This window comes from Anas acuta, chromosome 14, assembly GCF_963932015.1.
Source record: "Anas acuta chromosome 14, bAnaAcu1.1, whole genome shotgun sequence".
Taxonomy (NCBI): domain Eukaryota; kingdom Metazoa; phylum Chordata; class Aves; order Anseriformes; family Anatidae; genus Anas; species Anas acuta.
In genome coordinates this window covers 3,674,070-3,696,009 of record NC_088992.1, presented here as the reverse complement: position 1 = coordinate 3,696,009, position 21,940 = coordinate 3,674,070, and the positions used below count along the sequence as shown (strand labels likewise).

Genomic DNA, 21,940 nt, shown 5'->3' with positions numbered 1-21,940 from the left:
GCTTTTTACCTAGAGAACGATATCGCAATACAGCTGCCATGCTCTGTGATTACAAATAATTGGTGACATACATGATATGCAAGACACATAATTAGTGCCTTTCCTTCCATGAGATGTAATTATGTTCACTAGACAGCCTATAGGTCAGACAGGTTCTTCCCAGGCAATACAGCCCAGAAGTATAAGACATGTTTATGGCTCATTCAAAACCAGAACTTCCAGGGGAGGAAAGGAAATGGCTGGGATCCATCTCCTTAATCTAGGAGGAGATTAAGGAGAAAATCTAGGCATTTCTCCATCCACACTTCACTAAAGCTAATGAATTCTCTATGTTTGAAACTTCCACATGGTGGGGAAGGTCCCAGCTATGTTCTCTTTGAATTTGCTGCCAGGTCAAACCTTGTCTATAAAAAAGTCACACTTCAGTCATGCTGAGCAGTGTGGCCAAGTAGAATAACTGATAACAGGTAATTTTGAACAGAGAGGAAAACTCAAATTCCCTCTATCTGTTTGTATTATGTAAAATGCACTCTGGAGCTGCTAACTGAGCTTAGCGATCTCTCCTTGCGGTCTACCTCTGCCAGTGGTGCCAGCACTATCTCTCCATCTCTGCATTTCAGTTTGAGCACTTAGTGAGAGCCGACCAGCTGCTGGTGCCCCAGGGCAAATAGGTCACCAGTGCAGGTGTGAATCTGCAGTGAATCAGAAATCACCAGGAGTCACACTGGCACAGAAAGGACTTTCCATGTACTGACCACAACAGTAGAAGGCTGGGAACATGAGTGGGTGGCACCAGTTACGGCTTCCCTTTGGACAGTTCAGTCTCTGTTCCAGTGTTTACGAGCTGATCCAAAGCCCCTGGCGCTGTGGTTTAACCCTGCAGGCAGCTCAGCACCACAGCTCACTCTCCCCAGGTGAAACGGGACAGAATCGTTAGGGTAGAAGTGCAAGAGCCCATGGGTTGAAATAAAGGCAATTAATTTACTAGGTTTTATGGAAAACAAAAGCTGTGCAAGCAAAGTAAATGAAAGAATTCACTTGCTGCTTCCCATTGGCAAGCAGGTGTTCAGCCACATCCAGGAGAGTAGGGCTCATCACACGCAATGGTTTCTTGAGAAGACAAATGCCTTCACTCCAAACGGCAATCCCTTTCTCCTTTACCCCAGCTGTTATTGCTGAGTGTGACGCCACATGGCATGGGACACCCCTTTGGTCCGTTTGGTGGTGTTCCCTCCCAGCTCCTGGTGCACTCCCAGCCTGCTTGCTGCAGGGCAGCAGGAGAAGCAGAAAAGGCCTTGGCTCTATGCATACGTGGCTCAAAACATCAGTGTGTTATCAGCATTTTTATAAAAAAATCGAAAACATAGCATCGTATGAGCCTCTAGGAAAAAAAAAAAAGACTCTAATCTAGCCAGAATCATGACACATAGAAATTAATAGTTGCTGCCATCCAGCAAAAAGACAAGGTTTGTAATACAGAATCTTCAAACATTATGTCCTGGTATTTTAAAAATCTTCAGATGTTTCAAAAGTCTTCAGCTACAGCAACATATTTTCATATATATGTTGCCATTTCTGCATTAAATACAGTCATTAGATTAGTTTTTGTCCTCATGTCTGGCTATCTGATCTCCCTCCATTCCTCTCCCCTAATCTTTCTTTAAGCAAAACAGGCCAAAATGTAGAGAGGAAAAAAAGGGATTTTTTCACCATAATTCAAAAAAAAAAAAAAAAAAAAAAGAAACAAATTAGAACAAATTAGTAATTAATTCAGTAGCCAAAATGCTAACCTCAAATTGCAGTAGGTAGGAAGGTGACTGCAGAGCCCACTTCCCTCCGAGGTCACAAAACTACAAATTCTATGCCTCAAAAGACCTGTGTTCAAAATGGGAGCCACCAATGTCATGTATGGTCTTTCCAAAACTTTTTTTTTTTTTTTTTCTCATTGAAGCTTTCTGGCTGAAAAAAATTGGAAACAAAATGAAAAACTGAAAGCCAGGAGCTTTAATCTAGGTCACTGAGGTTGAAGGTAGCGGGTGCATTAACACACAAAAATATCTCCTACATCGCCACTGGGAAACCAGAGGGGGGAACTCGCTGTGGTCAGGCTGGGGAAGGGAACATGCATCAACAGATCAGATATCCATATTTCGTGTAAGTTCCCTGCACACTAAGGGGTGCAGTGACCGAGCAGAGCAATGAGGGAAGGGGCAGAGAGCTGCCTAACCCGTGTGCTGCCAGCGCCAAGGCAGCACATTGGCTTGGCGAGCCTGGTCCGAGGTCACAACAAGTGACAGAATTATAAGATTTCAGGCCAGAAGAAGCATTTAAAAAATGTGAACACACCAAATTCTCTGCTATATTTCTGTGCTCCCTTATGGACTGCTCCCCTCGGCACCTTTGGAAATCCTCTTACGATGTCCCGTAAACTCCTTGTTTATGTGACTTGGGAAATATTCTCTTGTAATTCTCTGCAAATGTTTTAATGGTGGGATGGCTGATTCAAAATACCACACAAATCTCCAATTTCACATCAGTATTTTAGCCTGGTCAGCATAAACCTCCAGCTCTTGAGTTCTCATAAAAGAATTTGCAGCCCACTCTAGTGTTTCCGAGAAGCTCTATGCAGGTATTTTTTGGTGGTTGTTAGTTTTTTTCTTTTTTTCTTTTTTTTTTTTTTTTTGGTTGGTTAGTTTGGTTTGTAAATGTGGAAAAGATTCTCTGTAAATGACAAGCACCGCGATAAAATAACAGCTTATTTTACATTTGCAGTGCGCGCTGATCAAGATGAAAGAGCTTGAAAAAACACCCATTAAAAAATGCTATGGATAGTTTCAGTTTCCAGACATAAGGTGACTTGGAGTATTTGACTTGGAGGTTGGTTTATTTTTTTTTTACTTTTTTTTTTTCTTTTTGATAAAGATGACATATACTGCTTCAGAAAAAAAAAAAAAAAAAAAAAAAAAAGAGAGAGAGAAAGAGAGAGAGAAAGGAAATAGAACTCTTTCTAATCCCCCTGTGCAAGTATAAACCATAGCGTAGTAACACCAAGATTGTCTATGGCAGAAAGATGTAAATGCCAGATAAACTCAGGGAGGACTTCAATTGTCAGCTTGAGGAAGGCAGTGGCACCTCCTGAGGGCACACGCTCTGCTGTGACCCAGCGGATGGACCATGGGATGTCCTCAAGACCCTCGTTAGCTTCTGTGGGTAATGGAGCCCTTATTACTTTTGAAAGAGTTTTAATAAATTTGAAACTGTTTAAACTAACTGCCCCAAAACAACTGAGGGTGCTCAGGAGCTGTGAGGGCAGGAAGCAAACACACCAGGGCACACCCGAGAGGGATCTTCAGAGCTGTAAGTCATCCCTGTTTCGTGCAATAATAGAGACACCAAAGCTTTCCAGGGTTTTCTAGCAAGTAGAGCCAAGCTTTCCATGCTGCAATAACGTTTACCAAGAACTGAGGCATCTCAAAGCAGAAAGCCCTGACAGCAACATGTCAGCTGTGCTGGGCGTTGCACGTATTGCAACTGCACCTCACAACCCACAGCCTCCAGAAGTAAGCAGAAGAAAGCAGGAATTGTCAACAAAGGTCACCAATTCCCTTGTATTTTAAAGTTGTCCAGATGCCATTACCCTTCTTTCAGCATCCCCTTTTGAGGGCATGGCTGCTTTCATGCCAGGACAGAGAAACATTGCAGAGCTCTCATATCATGAGTCCACTCACCCTTCCTTGCTTGGCCCGCTGGTGGGTTTTGCTTGGAGCACAGCATGCAGAGGAAGGTCAGACATGCAGGACACATGGACAGCACAGGGCTTTCACTCTGTTAGAGCCCTCCACCAGCTCTACCCACATTGCAGCTTGCTTCCCACACTGGAAGCACGGAAAAAACACCTGCAGAGTGCTTAATGAAAAGGCGGCAATCACAACTTGATAAAGTAATAAGCATGGATGTTGTTTCACACCTACCTGCATGAGTAAGAATAGGCTGGCCCTCTTCCATAAGAGTTGGCAGGATTTTATGTACTACGTGCGAAGTAGGATATATTCGTGCTAAAATGTTTTGAAATGTGGGAGAATAGAAGATGAGGCAGCCCAGTTATCCACTGCTTTCACCATAACTCAGGAGGAGCTTCATATTCTGTTGAGAGACTTGGTGATTTACGATCCTCTAGCCTTAGCATTTCAGCTATACTAAGAAAGGATTTCTTGATTTATTTTACATTGGTTTTACATCTTTTTCGTAATGAGACTTCATATAGGACCTCTGGGACTTCCTTAAAAAGATATTCTCATTCTGTAGTGTATGTATGGCTCTGAGTAGGTTGGTTGTTCTCCTAACGCCTGACTCTGGAGATAGGCAAAGTTGGGGGGGAGAATAAGCTGTTACCTTTCTTCTGTTGCGTTGGGTGATGTATGAACTGGGAAAATCAACTAAGCAGCCCGCACCTCATTAAGTAATATTGGGTGTTGTAAGAGCTGGAACACCACCAGCAACAAGAAAAATGGGCAATTAGAGACTCATTAAAGGCATGACAGGTCTGAGTATGCTTTTGTATTCCAGGGAGGAAAAACATAGATGTAGGTATCCCTGTTCCTTCTGGTCTTCCTTCTCATTATTTTTTTTACCAAGATCAGGATTTACTGCATTTATAATAGAAATGTGGGGGTCTGGGAGGGTTTGCAAACACGCTGTCATGCAGATGGGCTCCTTCATGCAGCCTGCACTGGGCTGGGGAAGGTGCCACCAGTGCTGGCAGAGCAGCAGGTCCATATGCAGGGTTGTGCTGACATGGGCAATTTTTTGCTTGCGTGATTCAGGAACAGACCCACCAACGTATGCAATTTGTACTTTATGAATTCAGACTGCTTGTCTGCCAGGACAATGTAATCAGCAGGTCCCTGAAAGGATTCCTTAGAAATCCTGACATCTGTCAGTGGATGATACCAATATTATCTCTAGAATAATAATGAGATATCACAAAGAAGAGCAATCACAAGATCTGTTAAGTGTTCGTGCACTTAAATTGCAATTGCCATACCTGTCCTTCATGATGTGGGGCTGAACCCTCTGGTGTTACCCTAGCTGCCACTGGACGCCCTTCCTCGGTGCCACTGGGAGCTCACTGCCTCAAAAGCACGACTAAATTATTTATGGGCTCCGTGCACAGAGGTGTGCAAGGCCCCACCATGCTCCACTGCCATGCTGGGTACAACCACTCGTCCCCACCTTGCTGCACCTGACCCAGCATCGGGGTGACCTCTGTGCAGAGATGGGGTCTGCCATCACCCCAAAACCCTCCCGACCCATCCCACTGCTGCTTTGCTTCACTGTGGCTTTGGGTGAACGCGAAAGGGATGATACGCTTCTTAAATCCTCTGTCCAGCAGGCATCGGGTGGACAGGAACCCCAGGAATCAGCCCTAGCAAGCCCTGGCTCAGGACTAAGTTGGGCTCGACAGACAGACAGACGGACAGACAGACAGGCAGCCCGTGTCTGCTGGTCGTGCCCCACGCAGCGGACGAGGATGCCATCGTGTGGCCGACTCGTGTGGCTCATTTCCCACACGCTTTCCCGACGTTTGCATGGGAAGCTTTCTGTCTCAACACCAAGCTCTCCCTGAGAGCTCCTGAGAATTTGGCTTGGGTAAATCCTGGGCATCCATCTCAATATTTGTTTCTCGGGATATCAGGAAAAATCATCACGCGACTCCAGCACGGGGCTCATACACCAAGGGCATCAAACGCACCACGAGGACATTATTTCAGATTCACAGCCCGTTGCAAACCTCATATTTTTAATTCATTCACGGTCCATTTTACTTAATGCAGGCAGATAACCAACAGTTTATTTGCATTGAAAAGCCAGTTTCCCCAAGTATGAACCCTGGGGACACAAGACATTATGCATCTAGAGAACATGTTTTATGTATAGGTAACAGGGAAAGGATGACTCCATAAAGGTAGCCAGCAACAAATACTTGAGTGAAAGCTCATTAATTTTATCCATATTGTTTGTCAAAAACAGTTCCTTGTGTTCTTGCCAAGCTCAAAGGCTATGAGCCTCCTTGCCTACAGGTCCTGAGATGAAGCAACACCAGCTGTTTCTCCCACTTTTTAGGGCCAGTTTTGGGGGAAGCCACCCTTCTGATTTTAATTCAGGCCCCAGAAAAGGGGAGCCCACACTGTTTCAGGAGGTCTGGGAGCCCATTTCTGAGCGCTGCTCCAGGCCCAAGTTTTTAGGCGATTTCTGATGAGCTCTCCAATTCTTGCAGCCAATTCTTCCATTCATCAAGGAATAAGGATGTACAAGTTTCTCCTTCTTTCTTCTCCTTTTATGGAGGAAAGCTTGATGGCTGCTCCAGGCTGTCTTCAGAAACATCTGCCAAAACATTGCTGAGCTTTATCCCCAGGGGTCTCTTTCTCCAGAAGAAGGAGGGAACCAAACATTTCCCTGAGGACGATGTGGACCCAGACCATTCCTCCTCACCACACGTCCCTTGATGTGCCAAGCTGTTACCCCTCAGCCTCTCCTGCCTGTGCCACCAGAGTCCTCTTGTCACTGCAGTGCTGGTTCTTGTTTGTGTTTTTTTTGGCATCAGAAGCTCCGTGCTTAGAAAATAAAGCATGGAGATTTTTAACAGAATAAACAGAAATAATCACGATGTAAAAAGTCTTGAGATTAATTGAAAAACTGAGGTAGACCAAAGAGAGACCTGGGTGCCCCAGTCATCTCTGTAAGATTTCAGCAGAGCTGGAGGTCTGAAGGCAGCTGGTGTATTTTAGAGGATACAGTTTGGGACAGACTCTGCACGCCTTAGGGACGTCTTTTGATGGCATCTCTTCAAGGCTGCAAAGCAATGTCTGCAGGATTTGGCAGTTGGCAGGCTCGACTGTTACAGCAGAGAAATCAGATGGGCTAGCAGACACCGGCATGCACCGCTAGCAGGTCCCTGGAGGGTTACACAGGGCAAGTCAGCTACATCAATAGGCAGCCTAAAACACAATATGAATTGTGTTTTATGTGTGGCTTGTTTTATTATCTTCTGAAGTAAAAGAGTGGCTTAGAATCTGAATTTATATCATCCTTATGTTTCCCAGATTAATTTAGACCTTGGATAACAAACTGAAGTCGTTGAAGACCTTCAAATCTGTTCATGATAATGTATTAAACTGTGGCAAAGTGGGGAATTCTATAATGAAAAACAAAAGCGTTCATTCATACAGATGGAATGATCCAGTTCTTCAGTCCTGAAAGTGAGTTAGGATTTGGTAGGAATCCAGATGTTCCTACACAAAAAGCACCCATGCACCCACAGTGCTTTCCCTTTCTCTTTCCAGAGCAGGAGATCCTTGTTCACAAAGATGAGCATTATACATGGTATTGTACAAAAAACACTCACTTGGATGATGTTATGTGGGCTAGCTTTGGGTGTATCTCACTTGTGTGGGTAAGGGGAAAGTTGTTCCATTGGTTTGATAAGCAAAATGCCATTAGTGAAAAAGTGCAATACCACAATGAAAATTAGTAAGGTGCTCTTAGACAACAGAGTGAAAGCTTCAAAAAGAAAATGGTCTTTGGGCTTGATTGGGCTGGTGCAGGTTTGGAGCCTTCCAGGGACTAAGTCCGTGGCAGAAGAGAAAGCAGATGCCATAGCTGTGGGCTTCTGCAGTGCCGGAAGTCTTCGATGAGACCAGTGAGCCCTCACCATCACCGTACTGCTCAGGAAAGTAGGAGACTGATCAGGTCTTCTTGGCAATGCTTTTGAAAGAAGAAAGAAGGGGGTTTATGAAGTACCACACAAAAGAGCAGACTGCCATGAAAGGTTTTGAGTATTTAGCTGTTAAAATTTTCCATAATCAGATAGTTTTAATGATGTTCCTTTATTCAACCCTAAATTTATTAGGAAAAGAGTAAAACTGTGAGTTGATAGTCAACACACTTTGTCAGGGCTTAATTTCAGGTCTCCGTGGTAGATCAAGGGAGGAAAGGATACTGTGAAGGGACTTTAGTCAGAATATTTCAAAATTTATGTTAGAAAATACTCTCCTTTCAGATTTTCTTTTCTGAATCGAATCAATCAAGACAGTCACAATCAAAATGGATTGCAATGAAATTCCAGGAAATCTGGAATGTAATGAAAATCCATCGGTATATCTCTTGTGCTCCAAATCCCAGACCCATATTCGAAAAGCGTTTGCCTGTCCAGATGTTGGTACCCATGTAAGTTACCTGATTTTCATCGGACCTCTACAATTGCAACTCCATTTGATTCAAAGGTTAATTTTCTAATTTTAAGAAAGCTAGAGGGTCTTTATGCGCTGACCTGGAAGTTAAGGATTGGTCTCAGTTTGGTCTCTTTTCATTGCTTTGAGAGAAAGTTCATAGCCAAGAAACATGGCTGAACTCATGGGGAATCCTCGCACTGCATTGACCGTGATGCCCCTAAAAAAGACCTGTTGGGGATGGAGAAAGGTTAGAGCACAGGAATATACTGGCTGTTTCAAGAAGAAGAAAATGTTGAACTAAGTCATGGTGCGGTTCTGGAGAACCCAACCTTGGTTTGCTCAGGAGATAGGCTCCCGCTGATAGTCTTTGCTGAAGCGTGCGCTGAAGAAGGGAAACATAATGGCTAAAGTGGCTGGTTTGGCATCAGTCTGCTCTGTGTTCCCTATAGACTTTTTTTCTGTATCTGCCAGCAAGAACCAGAAGCAGTAGAGGGCCTCATACCACTGGTGGACATCATCAAAAGAAATCTAAACCTTCTTCTAATGCTGTCCTACATGGCTATAGTTTTTCCTTCCCTTTGCGTACATGAGCATTTGGGCATCATGAAAATGCCAGGGTACAACAACAAAGCTCTTGCTTTCACACAGCTGATGTTTCAACTTCTGGGCTAGCTCTATGGCAGCAAATGACAGCTGGGAACGAGAGAGGGAACATTTTTTATGTGTTTCATTTCTGAGTATAGCAACCATTTCTCAATCAGTAGAAATCTGGACTTAATCTGTGCCTTGCTGAGAGCTAGCTCTCACATACTGGCTTTGGAAAAGATATTCGATATCAGCTGATATTTTCACATTTGGGTTCCTAAGGTCAAGCTTCACTGCCCACCCACTTAAGTGCTTTCTGGATTGTGGAGAAGGGGCCCTGGTCGCTCCCCACGCCAGGCCTAGGCCCGTCTCCCTGCTCGGCGCCCTCACCTACAAGCGCTGCTGCCAGGCCGAGCACAAAGCACCAGAGGGCCAGGAGAGACAAATTACAGAATGATGACTGCAGGGAGTAGCTCTGCTGGCCTGCAAAATCACCCCATTAACCACCCTGGCTAACCACAGTGGTCACTAATCTAACCACCAGAATTTCGGAGTAGAAAAGAGAAGTAACAGCAGTAAGGCAGGGCCCATCCAGGCCTTAGAGAGGCAAAACTCCCACAGCTACTGTAAGACTGAATTGGAGACCTTGGCAACAAGACTGGAAGCCCATGGATTTAAATGTCTAACCAGTGTTTTTCCCCTGGAATCCTGAACTCAGCTAAACAAGCCTTCTCTTGTACCCAATAAATCCAGTTCTTCATGGCATTGACTCGTACGAGACAGAATCAAAACACGTTCACATTGTTTAGGATGGCGTTTGCAACGTGAAACTGTGCTATTGGGATATTTGGGATATTACTTGATTTACCTAGGGTATTTTATTCTGAATTTTATGTCTGAAAAGACAGAGTTTTCTGGGAGAAAATTCAAGTTTTTCTAGTATCCATAAGGTAACAGGATAGATCCAAGTTAAATAATAATGAAGATTTATAAAGAAAAGTCCAGAGGCTTTTTTTTTTTTTTTTCTCACCAGAGTGAGCACACCTGACTATGGAGAAAGAAGAGGGATACATATATATATATATGTAATTTTAAATTATTTTTTTTTCATATGCCACTGAAAATGCTGTTCCTTTGTCCCAGCATGAAAACATCCAGACCTGGGCTTGCCTTCTATCAGTTCTGCTAAAGTCTCTAAACATACAAAACAATTTATCTTATGACAGAAAGGTCTGGTCTTATCGCTCAGCTATTACTCAACTCTACCGCAGGCTCTGTCCAGGCACCAGGAATGACAACAAACAAACCACAAGCAGCTCAGACCCCAGGCAACAAAACTGAGTGCCTGAATTAATATTCAGGCAGGCCAAGGAGGGTACTGGGTGAGGGCAACCGAGCACTCTCCTTAGGATTTCTCTGGGTGCCTCTGGGTGCTTCATACCAATGTGATTTTCTTCACTTAACAGCCAAAACCCAACCAGACTGCAAGCTCCTATGACAGCTGGCATAATATAGTGGCATGTTGTCAAATATTTAAATCCCACTGACTTGTGATTTTGCAGGTTATTTTTCTTGTTACTTCAACTTGTTACTTTTCCCTCAGAATGTGAAAATTAACACTTTTGAGCTAGGAGCCCACATGATGTTTTGATGACAACTGAAATACAGATTTAATTCAATATCAGAAGACATCACTTCCCATAAGCATACATTGGTGGTGCAATAAACCTGCAAACCCTGGTTTTCTGCCATTCTCATTTAACTGAGACAAGGTTTGCAGACAGAAAAAAACAACTTTTATTACACTAATAAATAAAGTCAGAAAAAGGAGGGTGGTTTTTGGCACACAGTCCTTCTTCACAATGAAAACTGATGCAATTCTGATTTAAAAGAGCAATTTCCATCACTAATTTATGATATGTCAAATTATATCCACAGTTAAGCACACTGACACAAAATGTTATTTTAAGTTAATAACACAAGCAGACTATGACCCTCAGTCACTCATATTTTCATTTCTGCAAGGCACATTATTACTCTCACAATTATGAACTAGAAAGAATCTGTACTATAATTACCTGCTGTAATTATTACAATTTATAGCTAACTGGCTTTAGTAGTCTCTCAACCCCGCAGATGGGTTTGTAACAGCCGCTGTATTTCCCAATTAAAAAATCAGATGCCTGACGCACAGATTTTATTTCAAATACCACTTACTTTTAGGCCCTCGTTCTGGTAGCTCTGCAAGATACAGTCAAGGATCCCCTTGTACTTGTTTAAGTAAACTCCATCTGCCTGAAGTCGACTTTTCACAACATCCATTGGAGTAGCAGTCCCCCAGGAAATTACTCCTAAAAAAAAAATACAGAAGAGAATCCCATCGTTATCCCAACACACACCTGGGCTTTGGCCATGACAAGGTATTTGAACAACTTCTCTGTGTTTTCTTGGCTGCAGGCCAGTGAACTGGGAACATCGTGTCTCACCCACCGCATCATACTCACTGGATATTCATCTCAGGGCATTCACCCTGCTCAGGCACAGAAACGATATTTCTGGGGGCAAAGTTCCCTGTTTCAGGAAGAAGCACTGGGATTTGGGGGGTTATGCCAGTAAAAAAATGCAGGCAACCCAGGAGGTGCTCAGCCAGGTAAAAATACTGCTTCTGCAGTGCTTCTGGTGGACATGGACATGCCCAAACTGCCAGGAGCTGCCACATTTCAGAACTGGAGCCCTCCAACAGTATTACTGAAAAACAAATTTCGAGCTGAGAATGCAAATAAGAGGCTGTTCTCGTGTGGCCAAATTTAGGCTCCCCACAGCTGAGAAACATTGTCATTCCTATACAGAAACTCTTAATTTACACCGATTAGCCTGCAGCTGGATGGAACATTTTGCCTCTGAAAAGGTCAGTGTTGCTTCCAACACAACCAAGAGCTCCTCCGTATCAGTCCTGTGAACGTGTAGCAAATACCATCTTCAGCTGTTCCCACTTTCCCGTGTTGGTTCCATACAGAGAGATTTACTGCGTTATGAAATTTCCCTGCACGTGGCTGCAATACATGGCACAGCTGGACTGACAAGAGCATGTCTGGACCTTACATGAGTGTTGGGGCATACTAGACAAGCTGTTCAGATAAAGCACAGCTCCGTTTATTTGCAGGAAAAACAGAGAGAGTGCTGTTTAATCATTACCTGACCTAAAAATTGTTCTGTATTTAGGGATCTGCAATTTTAAAATGGCCAATAAATGGGTAAGGAGCAAACGGGTGGACTTGCACACATAAGCATGGGGGTGCACATGCCAGCCTTCCTGGCAGGTGTACACAGGAAAAATAAAAGGTGGGGGAGGGAGGGGAAAGAGAAAGAAAATCAGTAAGTCAACTCTGCTGATCTGTGGTTTCTGCAGCGTGCAGGGAGGGTGCACACCCTCCTTGGTGGGCAGCCAACAGGTTGAAGTCCTCTTCTGGAAGCATTTTGGCTGCTGTGCGACATCCGGGGAGAAGGCGGCACTGCCTGGTTTCCTTCTTGCTGCCACCGAGCCTGGTGAAGAGCTGACAACGCAGCTTCCATACAGTCTGTCAAGTCATAAAATGCAGCCTGGGGGCCAGAGGGCCTGGCCCTGGGTGAAATGCTTCCTCAGCCCCATGTCCCCTGCCAGGGACCAGGAGAATGGGGCAGCCCCTGAGCCACCCCCGCACATCTGCCCTGGGACCCTTCCTGCCCTCGTTTTGCCAGTATTGTGGGGAAAAAGTGCTTACCTGCTATACCCCCTGCAAGCCACACGGAAGAGGGATTCGGGGAAATGCATCCGTCGGGGTTAATCCATCCACAGACAAATGTGTAAGGGATGAAATACAGGCAGTACCCAGGAACATCCCTCAGAAGCATTGCTCCCACACCTCGGTATATTCCTGCTATCCCTTCTTTCTGTAGGACTGTCCTAAAGCAGTGAATCGGGCCTCGGTACATGGGAAATCCAGGAACTGTGGGCTTTAGTTTATTGTTGGCTAAAAATAAAAAAAATAAAAAATAAAAAGGAATTAAAAAAAAAAAGATACAAGTGCTATGATAACTATTTAGCTACAGTTCCTTGCAAAAGCCCAGCGTTAGGAGCAGTCACAGAGGTGACATGGGTAAAATGGGAGAAATGCAGATGGAAGAGAATGCCTGTTGAAATACTGACAGGAGATGTCTGCCAGCCTGGGAACCCAGCCTGGGAACAAGAAGCATCCTTGAAAAGTGCAGCTGGAATCCTCGAAGTGCAGCTGGGTGCCAGAGAACCAGAGACAGCCTGAGATACCCTCAATAAGCACAAAGCCAAGAAACTGCAACAGCAAACTTATCGCCCGCAAAGGCAAAAAACGGTCTGAAAAGATGGGAAACACCCTGAGAAGCAGCAATTGGCAACAGGTACTGGTTCCCACCATCGTGATCCTCACACAGCCGTGTGCCAGGTAGCTCTGTACGCCAGGACCAGCAGAGCGAGCAAGAAGGACCTTTTGCTTTCCTACCTGTGATGTATGGCTGTGTTTGCATCTGCAGCCTTATCTTCACCAGGTCAACAGGAGTGCCGATCCCGACGGAGACGAACCCCGCCACCATGCTGGCCAGCGCCACGTCGGCCAGCACCGGCGCATGGGAGGCGTCTCCGTGCCGGAGCTGGCTGAGGAGCCGCTGCGTGTTGCTGAAGACGCCAAACACCACCGAGCTGTAGACAGCAATGCTGGCCAGCGGGAAGGACATGCCTTTGAAGAAGCCGGCCACCTACACGGGAAAGGAGCAGGAGTTACAGGAGCAGCTTGGCACAGCTGCTCTTATCTGTCTGGCTCGCAAAACCACGGCAAATTCCTCCTCCCTGTTCTGCTTGCTCTGTGCATCTGCCTTCCTACTCTGTCCCCAAGGAATGATGAATTGGCTTTCATGTGATGCAAGACCCTGATCACTTGGATCTTCCTCTTGTCTCTGTTTTCTGGGTTTGGTTGCTCCCATCCCTCAGGCAGGGACGGCAGGACCGGGAACGTTGCCTGCAGGGAGAGGGGAGTGGGGCCGAGTGACGCAGCCACCCGCTGCTCTATCAGCCAGAGCTGCAAATCCAAGCAGCAGATGTCTCTTGGAAGCAACCGCCTGCACATGCTGAGCACATGGAAATTGATTCATACTGCTAAGGAGAAGATCGTGCAGGATGCGGGAGTCTTCTGAAAGCACAGGAAATTCTGCAAAAGCCTCTCCTATGGCCAGCTTCTTTCCTGGCATCACCAAAGACAGCAAAATACCTCCGGTAAAGGGTTTTGCTGGCAGGTACAGGCAAAACAGTGGGTGTAACAGCCTGATCCATGTGGAGACACGGGCAGTGTCATTTATCATGCCTTCTCCCTACAGGGGTTACCAAGAGAACTGGCAAGAGTTAGCAAGAGGAGGCTGCGAGGATTCGCAGTCTTTCTTCTTCCTTTAGGCATTGAATGGAATTGCACCAACTTTGGTGTCAACACTGATTTTATATAATTGCTCCATGCATTTATTTATTTATCTTTTTGTGTCTTCTACCAGCATATTTTAAGTATGATAAAGTACTTACGGACTCATTTCTGTACACAGTAAGAACACAGTTGAGTGTATTTCCATATCCTTGTCCAGCTTGCAAACGAGTCTGCAAAACACATTCGTGAAATGTGATTAAAACCCCACACTTCCAGACGGGTGAAAGCTCATGCTATGTAAACAACGCGTACTTTGCTTTGAGAGTGAATCCTTGCTTAGCTGTAAAGAAAACAGAGCAATAAAGTAAGATATATGTGCATCCACTCCCCTTGAACTTTGCCAGAAGCAGGGCTAAGCAGGACCTCAGGGCTCTGAAGCTGTTCTGCAACATCTGGATTCGATGACTGTCAAATCGCTCTCGAGAGCAGACCAGCTACTCTGTCCCAGCCCAGCAATCGCAGCGGATCGCTGGTGTGCAATACCATCACTTGCAAATTCATGATTTATGTACAAATTGGAGGGTGATGTGGTCTGCTCCACTTGGAGGCTTTCAGTGGAGGCTGGGACGCATTGCTGGAGGATGGGGAAAGAGCTCCCCTGGGAGGCTTCCAGGACCCTTCTGCTTCAAGGTGGATTGTAAAGACATACAGATACTAAACAGGGCCAAAATAATTCAGCTCAGAAATTCTCCATGCTTCCCTCAAAGATACAGTTTTACATCATTTCTAACAAAAGTATTTTGTTTCTGGAAGGCAATGGCTACACGCCTTCCAAAAAGTGCCTACAACAGCTGTAAGAAATGGCCAGTAAATCATGGCAAGGTCTGCATTATTCAACATACTTCCCCTCTCACATATATACTTATGCACACACATACACTTAGATCATCTTTCACTTGAGCTGTTCACAGGTTAGCAATAAAATAATCCTTACAAGTAGGTGATGCGTTTTGGGGCTTAGAGGTGGGCGAGGAAGTGGAAGCCCCGTTCTGTACACAGGATCTCTTATTTTAAAAAGTGATTTTTTTCTGTAGGGAGACACTTGCACACACTCTGTCGGGGATGTTTTTAAGGAAGCTGGACAACATTTCTAGCTGTATCCACCAGCATTGCTGCTGGCAGGACACTGGTGTGGTGAAAAGAAGGCTGCAGGGACGGTGCCACCCTGCACCGCTCCCCTTGGCGGCACAGCCCTGGCTTGCAGCAGGTGAGGCAGGAACCCGATTTAGGTAATTAAAGCCCAAAAGAGTGAGTGCCCTCTGGAGTTCGTGCCTGGGGAGAACAGGTTGAATGACCCAACCTTTTGGTCCTGCGCCCCGCCAAGGGCGGAGTCCCACCCTGGCCAGCGGTGCCTTTTGCCACCAAGCATCTCCAGCCCAGGGCATGGTTCCTCATCTCCCACATTGGGAATGCCGCTTTCCTCGCCTTGAGCTCCTTCCCCCAGTGCCATTTGGGGCTGCTTTGGCCTCCTTCCATGAAGATGGGCTGCTCTGAACCCCCAGGCACTGCAACCACGGAGAAGCATAAAGTGGAAGATTTACTAAGTGCTTCCAAAAAGCTCCGACACGGCGCTGCAGCCCCAGCTCCTGCAGAGCACATTGTGCAAGGTGCCCAGCACCATCCTGCTCTGGGTGCACAGCCCCCTGCTCCCTGGGACCAGCACCGGTGTTAACAGGACCCAGCTGGGTGGCCGCGGCACACAGCTCTGCATTCCCTCCTGGCTTAATTTGCACGCATAGCCCACAGGTTCCCATTTGGCCTCCATGGGCTTGTTATTTTTTCTTTTACACAGTAACCAGGTATTTAGAGGTCCAAGTTAATACATTTTTTGAATAACTGAGAGCAACCGAGCACCCTCACAAGCTGCTCAGTGCAGACCTGCCTCTTGGATAAGCTGAAATCCTTCAGCCCTGTCCCCTCCAGCTGGGGAGCCCCCGGCCCCAGGGGCTGTGAGTGCCCCCAGGCTGCTCCTCATGGGTCTGCTGCTGTGTAAAACCTCCCCTTTCCATTTCCCATCCCCTAAATTTGGACAGACAACAAGTCTGCCTGCTTGATATTCCCCAGCAACGTCCAGCCCCCAGCGCAGCAGGTTCAGGCTGACACTTGCCTTTATAAGCGTGAAGGATGGGCTCTCCTGGCACCCAGCAGCTCAGCACAGCCCGGCAGGATCCTCCAGCAGCTACTGCCAAACTCCCCAAACCCAGCAGTGGCATTCCTGAGCTCCATCCTCAGACAGGGATGCCAGCATGGGTCCTCGGCAAGCCGGGACAGAGCTTTCACTGCCTGAGCCCTGCCCAAGCCTTGCTGCTCCTGCTGGGGGGCTGCACCTTTCCCATGCTGTGATGCTCCCAGGGCTGATAGCAGCAGCTTAGACACAGATGGCAGGGCTGGAGAGCTGGCTGTGTGTGTGAGGGGAGGGCTGTGGTGGCTGGGGAAGGATGTGGTGTGGGTCCTGCTGGCCCCTGTCACCTCCCCGTGGCCCTCCATGGGTCCTTCAGGTGCAATAGGACCTTTTTGTCTTGGGGTCTGCCACACCTGACAGCCCTACCTGGTGCCAGCAACGTGGCTTGTGCTAGGTCAGGGCACGTGGGCAGAGCAGCTGAAGCCAGGAAAAGTGGCCCGAGATGTCAGACTGTGCCAAAGGAGAAGGGAAGAGCGAGGTCTTCCTCCGTAGCTCTGCACCAGTGGGGATGGTCAGCCCGATGGGGCACGCTGCGTTAACGTCTGCAGGGGCCTGTCTGAGCCAGGGTGGTGAACCTGGTAGCGAACACCTCATTATATCTCTCAGTCCTTCCTTCTGAGGAGTATTTTTCTTGCAGGAATAGTAAATATTGCCTGTCATAGCCCTGGGATAGCAATTTCAACATTCTGCCCTTACAGGACTGCCGACACTAGGAAAACATGCAAAAATGCGCCTGGAGCAAAACAAATACAGTTCTCCCACTGCCCTTTGAATACCTTTTTGTGGCAAAGTTCAATAAAACACTGGCAGAACTGTTCGGCAAGCCTAGCACTACCTAAGGCCACTTTTAATTTCAGTATTAATCCTCATCAGAGGAGCTCACACGTATCTGCCAGGTGTTTTGGTTTCCCTTTCAAAATGAACACTGGAGAGGGAGAAACACTAAAGTCTGTGAAAACATTTCTAAAATCCCCCTTGGGATGAAATGAAGGTTTTCTGCAGTCATCTAAAGAGAGGCCGTCCCCCTGCCCATGGGTTTTTGGGTGGTGCTGTGAGGGCGCGGATCAAGGGGTTTTACCTTGATGGTGTCCAGCGGGTGGCCCACAACCACGCTCGCGGCTCCTGGGGAGGAAAACAAAGTATTACGCAAAATGCTGAAGCAGCCTTTTGGACAGGGCAGGACGCAATGGGTTTGCAGGGGAAGAGGAGGGATTTCCAGGAAAAGAGCCAGCCTGTGCCAAGCCAGGGCGACACCGCATGGTGCCCCTTCTCTGGCAACAGGCAGGAGCCAGGCAGACACACCTGAGCTTCTCCCCTGCGTGTCCTCCTAAACTCCAACAGCCTTACACTTAGAGGTGTCTGAGCGGTAGGAGGAGGTGTTAGATTTTAACATCCTGCCCATAAATGACCCCTGTCTCCCTTGCACTCAAGTAAACTCATGCAACTTATAGTCTTGACATGGCAAGATGCAGATTAGACGTGAGGAAATGCCTTCTGCTTTTGAGACTGTGTGAAATTTCGCACTCATAGTAGGTTCAGGCTGCAAAGAGCATCATGTCCTTGGACAACACCTTACAACTTTACTCAAAATGCCTTATTAAAGTGTTCCTGCTTGTCCTGGATGTTCAGCACTACACATGGATATTTGCCACTGCCACCCAGGCCTGAGGCTGCGTGCTGGCGGCTGGTCACCCTGTGTCCTGCCCCACTCCTGGGGGTGTGTTTGGCATGTCCTGGGGGATAGATAGTATGGGGTCAGCGTGGCAGGCAGATTGCCTGAGTACCCCACAGCCTCCATGGGCTGCATCGATCTGACGGCCAGTTGCTCGCGTAAGCTTTTGGCGGAGGCTCTGGATTTTGTCAGTCCAGCTAACCTATTAACCTCGTCTGGCCAGTCAGGATCCGTGAGCACCCCACACCTCCTTCCTCAGCCTGGCATCAGCATGAGCCTGGGCAGAGCTCCGGCCTGTGGCTGCGGGCACCGCGCTCGCCCCATGCGCTGTGTGTCCCATGGCTGTGCCCCTTCTCACCTGGTCCACCCAGAGGGACCTTTCCCTGCTGTAAGACACCACACCGCTGCTGTCCCTGCACACCTTTCCCTTGCCTTTGCTTTCTCTGAGCTATTTTCCCGACGGTTTCCAGCAGCATTCGCAGCACACCAGCCTGAGCCCCTCCCCTCCCAGCGGCACCCTTTGCTTTAGCAGGGCTGGGGGCGCACAGGGGGGCTGCGGGGGTCCTGGCGCTCCCCTCCCAGCCCCACTACGGAGCTGGGAACCCAGGAAAGGGTGTTTGGGGTGGGTAGCGTGGCACTGACACCCGTGGGTGTCCCACCTGCGTGTGTGCAGAACCCACCGGTGTGCCAGCGAGATGCTTATGCCTTTGCTTCAACCCAAACGATCTCACCCCCAGAAACTGCTTAACCTGCACTATTTCTACGTGCAACCCGCCCCCATAAAAAAAAACACGCGCCCCCCCCCCCCCAAATCCTCCCCTCGCCCCCCAGTCCCGACCCCCGCGGCACCTACCGCCCACCCAGCCGGCGGCGAAGTCCTGCAGCTGGATGCTGCCCCTGCCCGTGCCCGTGCCCGTGCCCGTGCCCATGCCGGGGGGCAAGGGGGGGTCGCGGAGCGGCGCAGCGCGGAGCCCGGCGGCGCTGCCGGCAGCAGCCGGGGCTTAAAAGCGCAGCGCGGCCGCGCCCGCCCTGCCCAGAGCCCGGCCCGGCGGGGAGCGGCCGCGCAGGGGCCGGGGGGGCCGGGGTTGGGGCTGGGAAGGGGGCTGGGGCTGGGAAGGGGGGTCCCCGGGCTGGAGGTGTCCCCGGGCACCCCGAGCATCCATCCCGGGGGGCGGCTGCCACCTCCAGGTACGGCTCCTGCGCACGCCGGGGCTGGGAGAGGAGGGGAGGTGGGAAAACGGAGCCGCTCCTTCCCTGCTCGGGTGATTGGGAAAAGGATTTATTTAGTGGAGGGAAAAGCCAGGGACTGCAAGGAGCTGTTTATAAATTCTCCAAGTGGAGGAGTCTGGAGATAAAGTTTCTCGCACTGCTTTGCACAAGCGGCAAACTTCTCCGCTGAAATCCCACCGCCTCGCTCTGCAGGAGGTGCCAACAGCGAAGGATCGCTCCCCATCCCCTTCCTTCTCCAAAGCACCCACAGCCCATTTACACCCCCGTTGCCTGCTTGTCCCCCAGCCCTGTCGTTCCGTGGCTCAGGAGCCCAGCCCTGTTTGGTTTCGCTCTCGTGCCAGATGTTCACCCTCAGCCCGCTCGCCGAGCGGTGCAACAGAACCGCAGCAGGAACACAGCAGGTGCCCAGCGTGTTGCTCTCCAACCCTTCTCTGGTAACTCCTCACATACCCGTCTGACCCACACTGCGCATTGGACTCACTTCCCTGTGTGGCTAATACCCGACTTTAAGCCCTGCCTGGCTCTTTTGCCCCCTGTGTTAGCAAAATCTGATGTCTTATGTCTGAATTGGATTGAAATACGTCTGGATTATGTCTGCATCCAGCTACATAGCACATCATTTTGCTCCTTAACCGGATCACTTCGAGCTCTCTCCCTTGCCCTGACTTCAGGGCCACGACTTTGCTCTGCAGAAGATGTGTTGGCCCTTCCACACCGTACATCTGCCCATCTGCATTGGTTTACCGCAGCCCAAAGTGAGCCCCGTGCTGCTGAGGTCAGATTGCTGCAGGCAGCAGCTCCTCGGATCAGCCTGGGATGCCTTCGGAAAGGGTTGGCATCGGGCTTGGTACATCGCCTGCCTGGAATACCACGTTGGTTTTGTTGAAATGTATTTTGTCTGCATATTCTGGCAAGTGCAGAACATGTTGGTAGCTCGTTAACAACTCTGGAACAACAAAATACTAAATTAGAATATAAATATTTAAAGTTTGCCTTAAACAGTTGGTATTTGAATTTCCACTGAAAAAAAATTTGACATTTTCCACAAAAAGAGACATGTTTTTTCAGACTGACCTTAAAACAATGTCTCCTTATCTGCGTGCACATATACACAAGAAACCTTATCACTGAGCTGGATGAAGGGAGCTTTTATCTGCAAAGTGCTTATGGTAATTTGATATTAGGTGTGCGGTTATCAGCTCGGATCATCTCCACCCGAAACCCAAGATTTTTCAATGTATATAACCCAGCACCTTCTCCGTGCAGAGGCTGGGGGGGCTGTGGTCCTTTGTCAGTACTGGAGACAGGGCGCATGCACCTTGTAAGCTTGCCAGTTGTTTGTTTTCCCAAATATATTTGTATCCCTCCTTTTAGAAGAATTCCATATAGGCAGTAATACAGAAAGAGGATATTCTCCTCATTTTCCATGCATATTTTCTTGCAAAGCCAAAGGAAAAGCTGGCTGACTGAGGTAATTATTCAGATAGCAGCATTAATCATTAATCACAGGAATTCTCTCTAACTCCAAGCAACGCGTTTCCATGCCAAATTCGGAACATCTGCTAGCTCAGGGAAACGGTCTTTGTGCAATGCTGGATGGAGGGCTGGAAGCAAGCGTTGTGGAGACTTGTTGGTGAGCGCTCCCAGCCTGGAAGAACGGGGCAGAGGAGCCAGGGTGGATGCAGAAAGGAGCTGAGCTGCTCTTGATGTTGCTCCTTTGTCAGGGGGACAGCTCCCAGCTTCGGGCAGGGGCACTAACAGGAGCATTTTTGCACTGAAAAATATTTGCCAGCCCTCTGCCGTGTCCTGCTGGTGGGCTGAGCAGCTCCTGTCACCAACCAGACAGCCTCAGGTGTGCTGCTGTGTGCTCAGATGTGTACAGCTCCAGTTCCCAGCTCTGCTCATACTGACAGCAGCAGCGGGGTCCTATGGAGAGCTGGAAAGGGCCACAAACCTTCCGCTGCTCCCAGTCCCAGCCTGGGTTTGCAGCCGCTCACAGGAAGCCCTGGCTGGGGGGGGATGAGCGTGGTTTTGATTAGGGACGAGGAATCTGCTGCCTCCTGCCAAGAGGGGGAACAGGGAGGTTGTGTCCTCCTGAACGTTGCTGTTTCTTCTTCCTCAGCACAAAACCATTGCTTTGCACGGCACGGCACTCCTCTGTCCAGCAGGTGCCAGTGCTAGAGGCAAGGAGCTTCCCACACCTTCCCGGGAGCCCTGCGGTTCCTGCGGGTGAGGGACTTGGTAACTCGTGGCCGATTCACACATGACCACACTGGGAAATAAAAGAACAACTCAGCAGAGAGGGGATGTGAGGGATGAGCAGGGATTACACATTTCTCATCCAACTGCAAAGGGGCTGTGGGCTGTGATGCGTTTTACTGCACATGCTGCTGATCCAAGGAAAAAACGCCTTTAAATATTAACCTTTTAATAACATTGTGGCTTCAACTGCTGGGCAAGATACAAGCAAAACAACAATAAACCTCGCTGCTGTGGCCAGAGTCACAGGGCACTGGGGTCTAATGCCTGGGGTCTCTGCGAGGGGCTGTGCCCCATGAGC

At 48.2% G+C, this 21,940-nt stretch overlaps 1 protein-coding gene across 2 annotated transcripts; it reads right to left on the bottom strand.

Moving 5' to 3' along the window:
- Positions 1-5,829: 5,829 nt before the first annotated feature.
- Positions 5,830-19,229, bottom strand: SLC25A48 (solute carrier family 25 member 48). Of its 2 annotated transcripts, XM_068698209.1 has the most exons (8): positions 19,004-19,198; positions 17,557-17,600; positions 14,395-14,466; positions 13,331-13,583; positions 12,578-12,826; positions 11,034-11,167; positions 8,330-8,459; positions 5,830-7,764 (listed from the first exon to the last, which is right to left on the bottom strand). In XM_068698209.1, exons 1-7 carry the CDS (start codon positions 19,077-19,079, stop codon positions 8,337-8,339), a joined length of 951 nt encoding a protein of 316 aa, XP_068554310.1. In that variant the 5' UTR covers positions 19,080-19,198; the 3' UTR covers positions 5,830-7,764; positions 8,330-8,336. The 2 variants fall into 2 exon arrangements, with proteins under 2 accessions (XP_068554310.1, XP_068554311.1); XM_068698210.1 differs by lacking the exon at positions 8,330-8,459 and having other exon boundaries at positions 19,004-19,229.
- Positions 19,230-21,940: the final 2,711 nt, after the last annotated feature.

Bases quoted from the DNA above. Each gene is read 5' to 3' on its own strand.
- SLC25A48 (XM_068698209.1), bottom strand. From the start codon at position 19,079: ATGGGCACGGGCACGGGCACGGGCACGGGCAGGGGCAGCATCCAGCTG. The intron at 13,584-14,394 runs GTAAGTACTTTA...TTTCCCGTGTAG, and splicing joins CTGTGTACAGAAATGAGTCC to GTGGCCGGCTTCTTCAAAGG. The intron at 8,460-11,033 runs GTAAGTGGTATT...CATCCCCAACAG, and splicing joins ACCAGAACGAGGGCCTAAAA to GTCTTTTTTAGGGGCATCAC.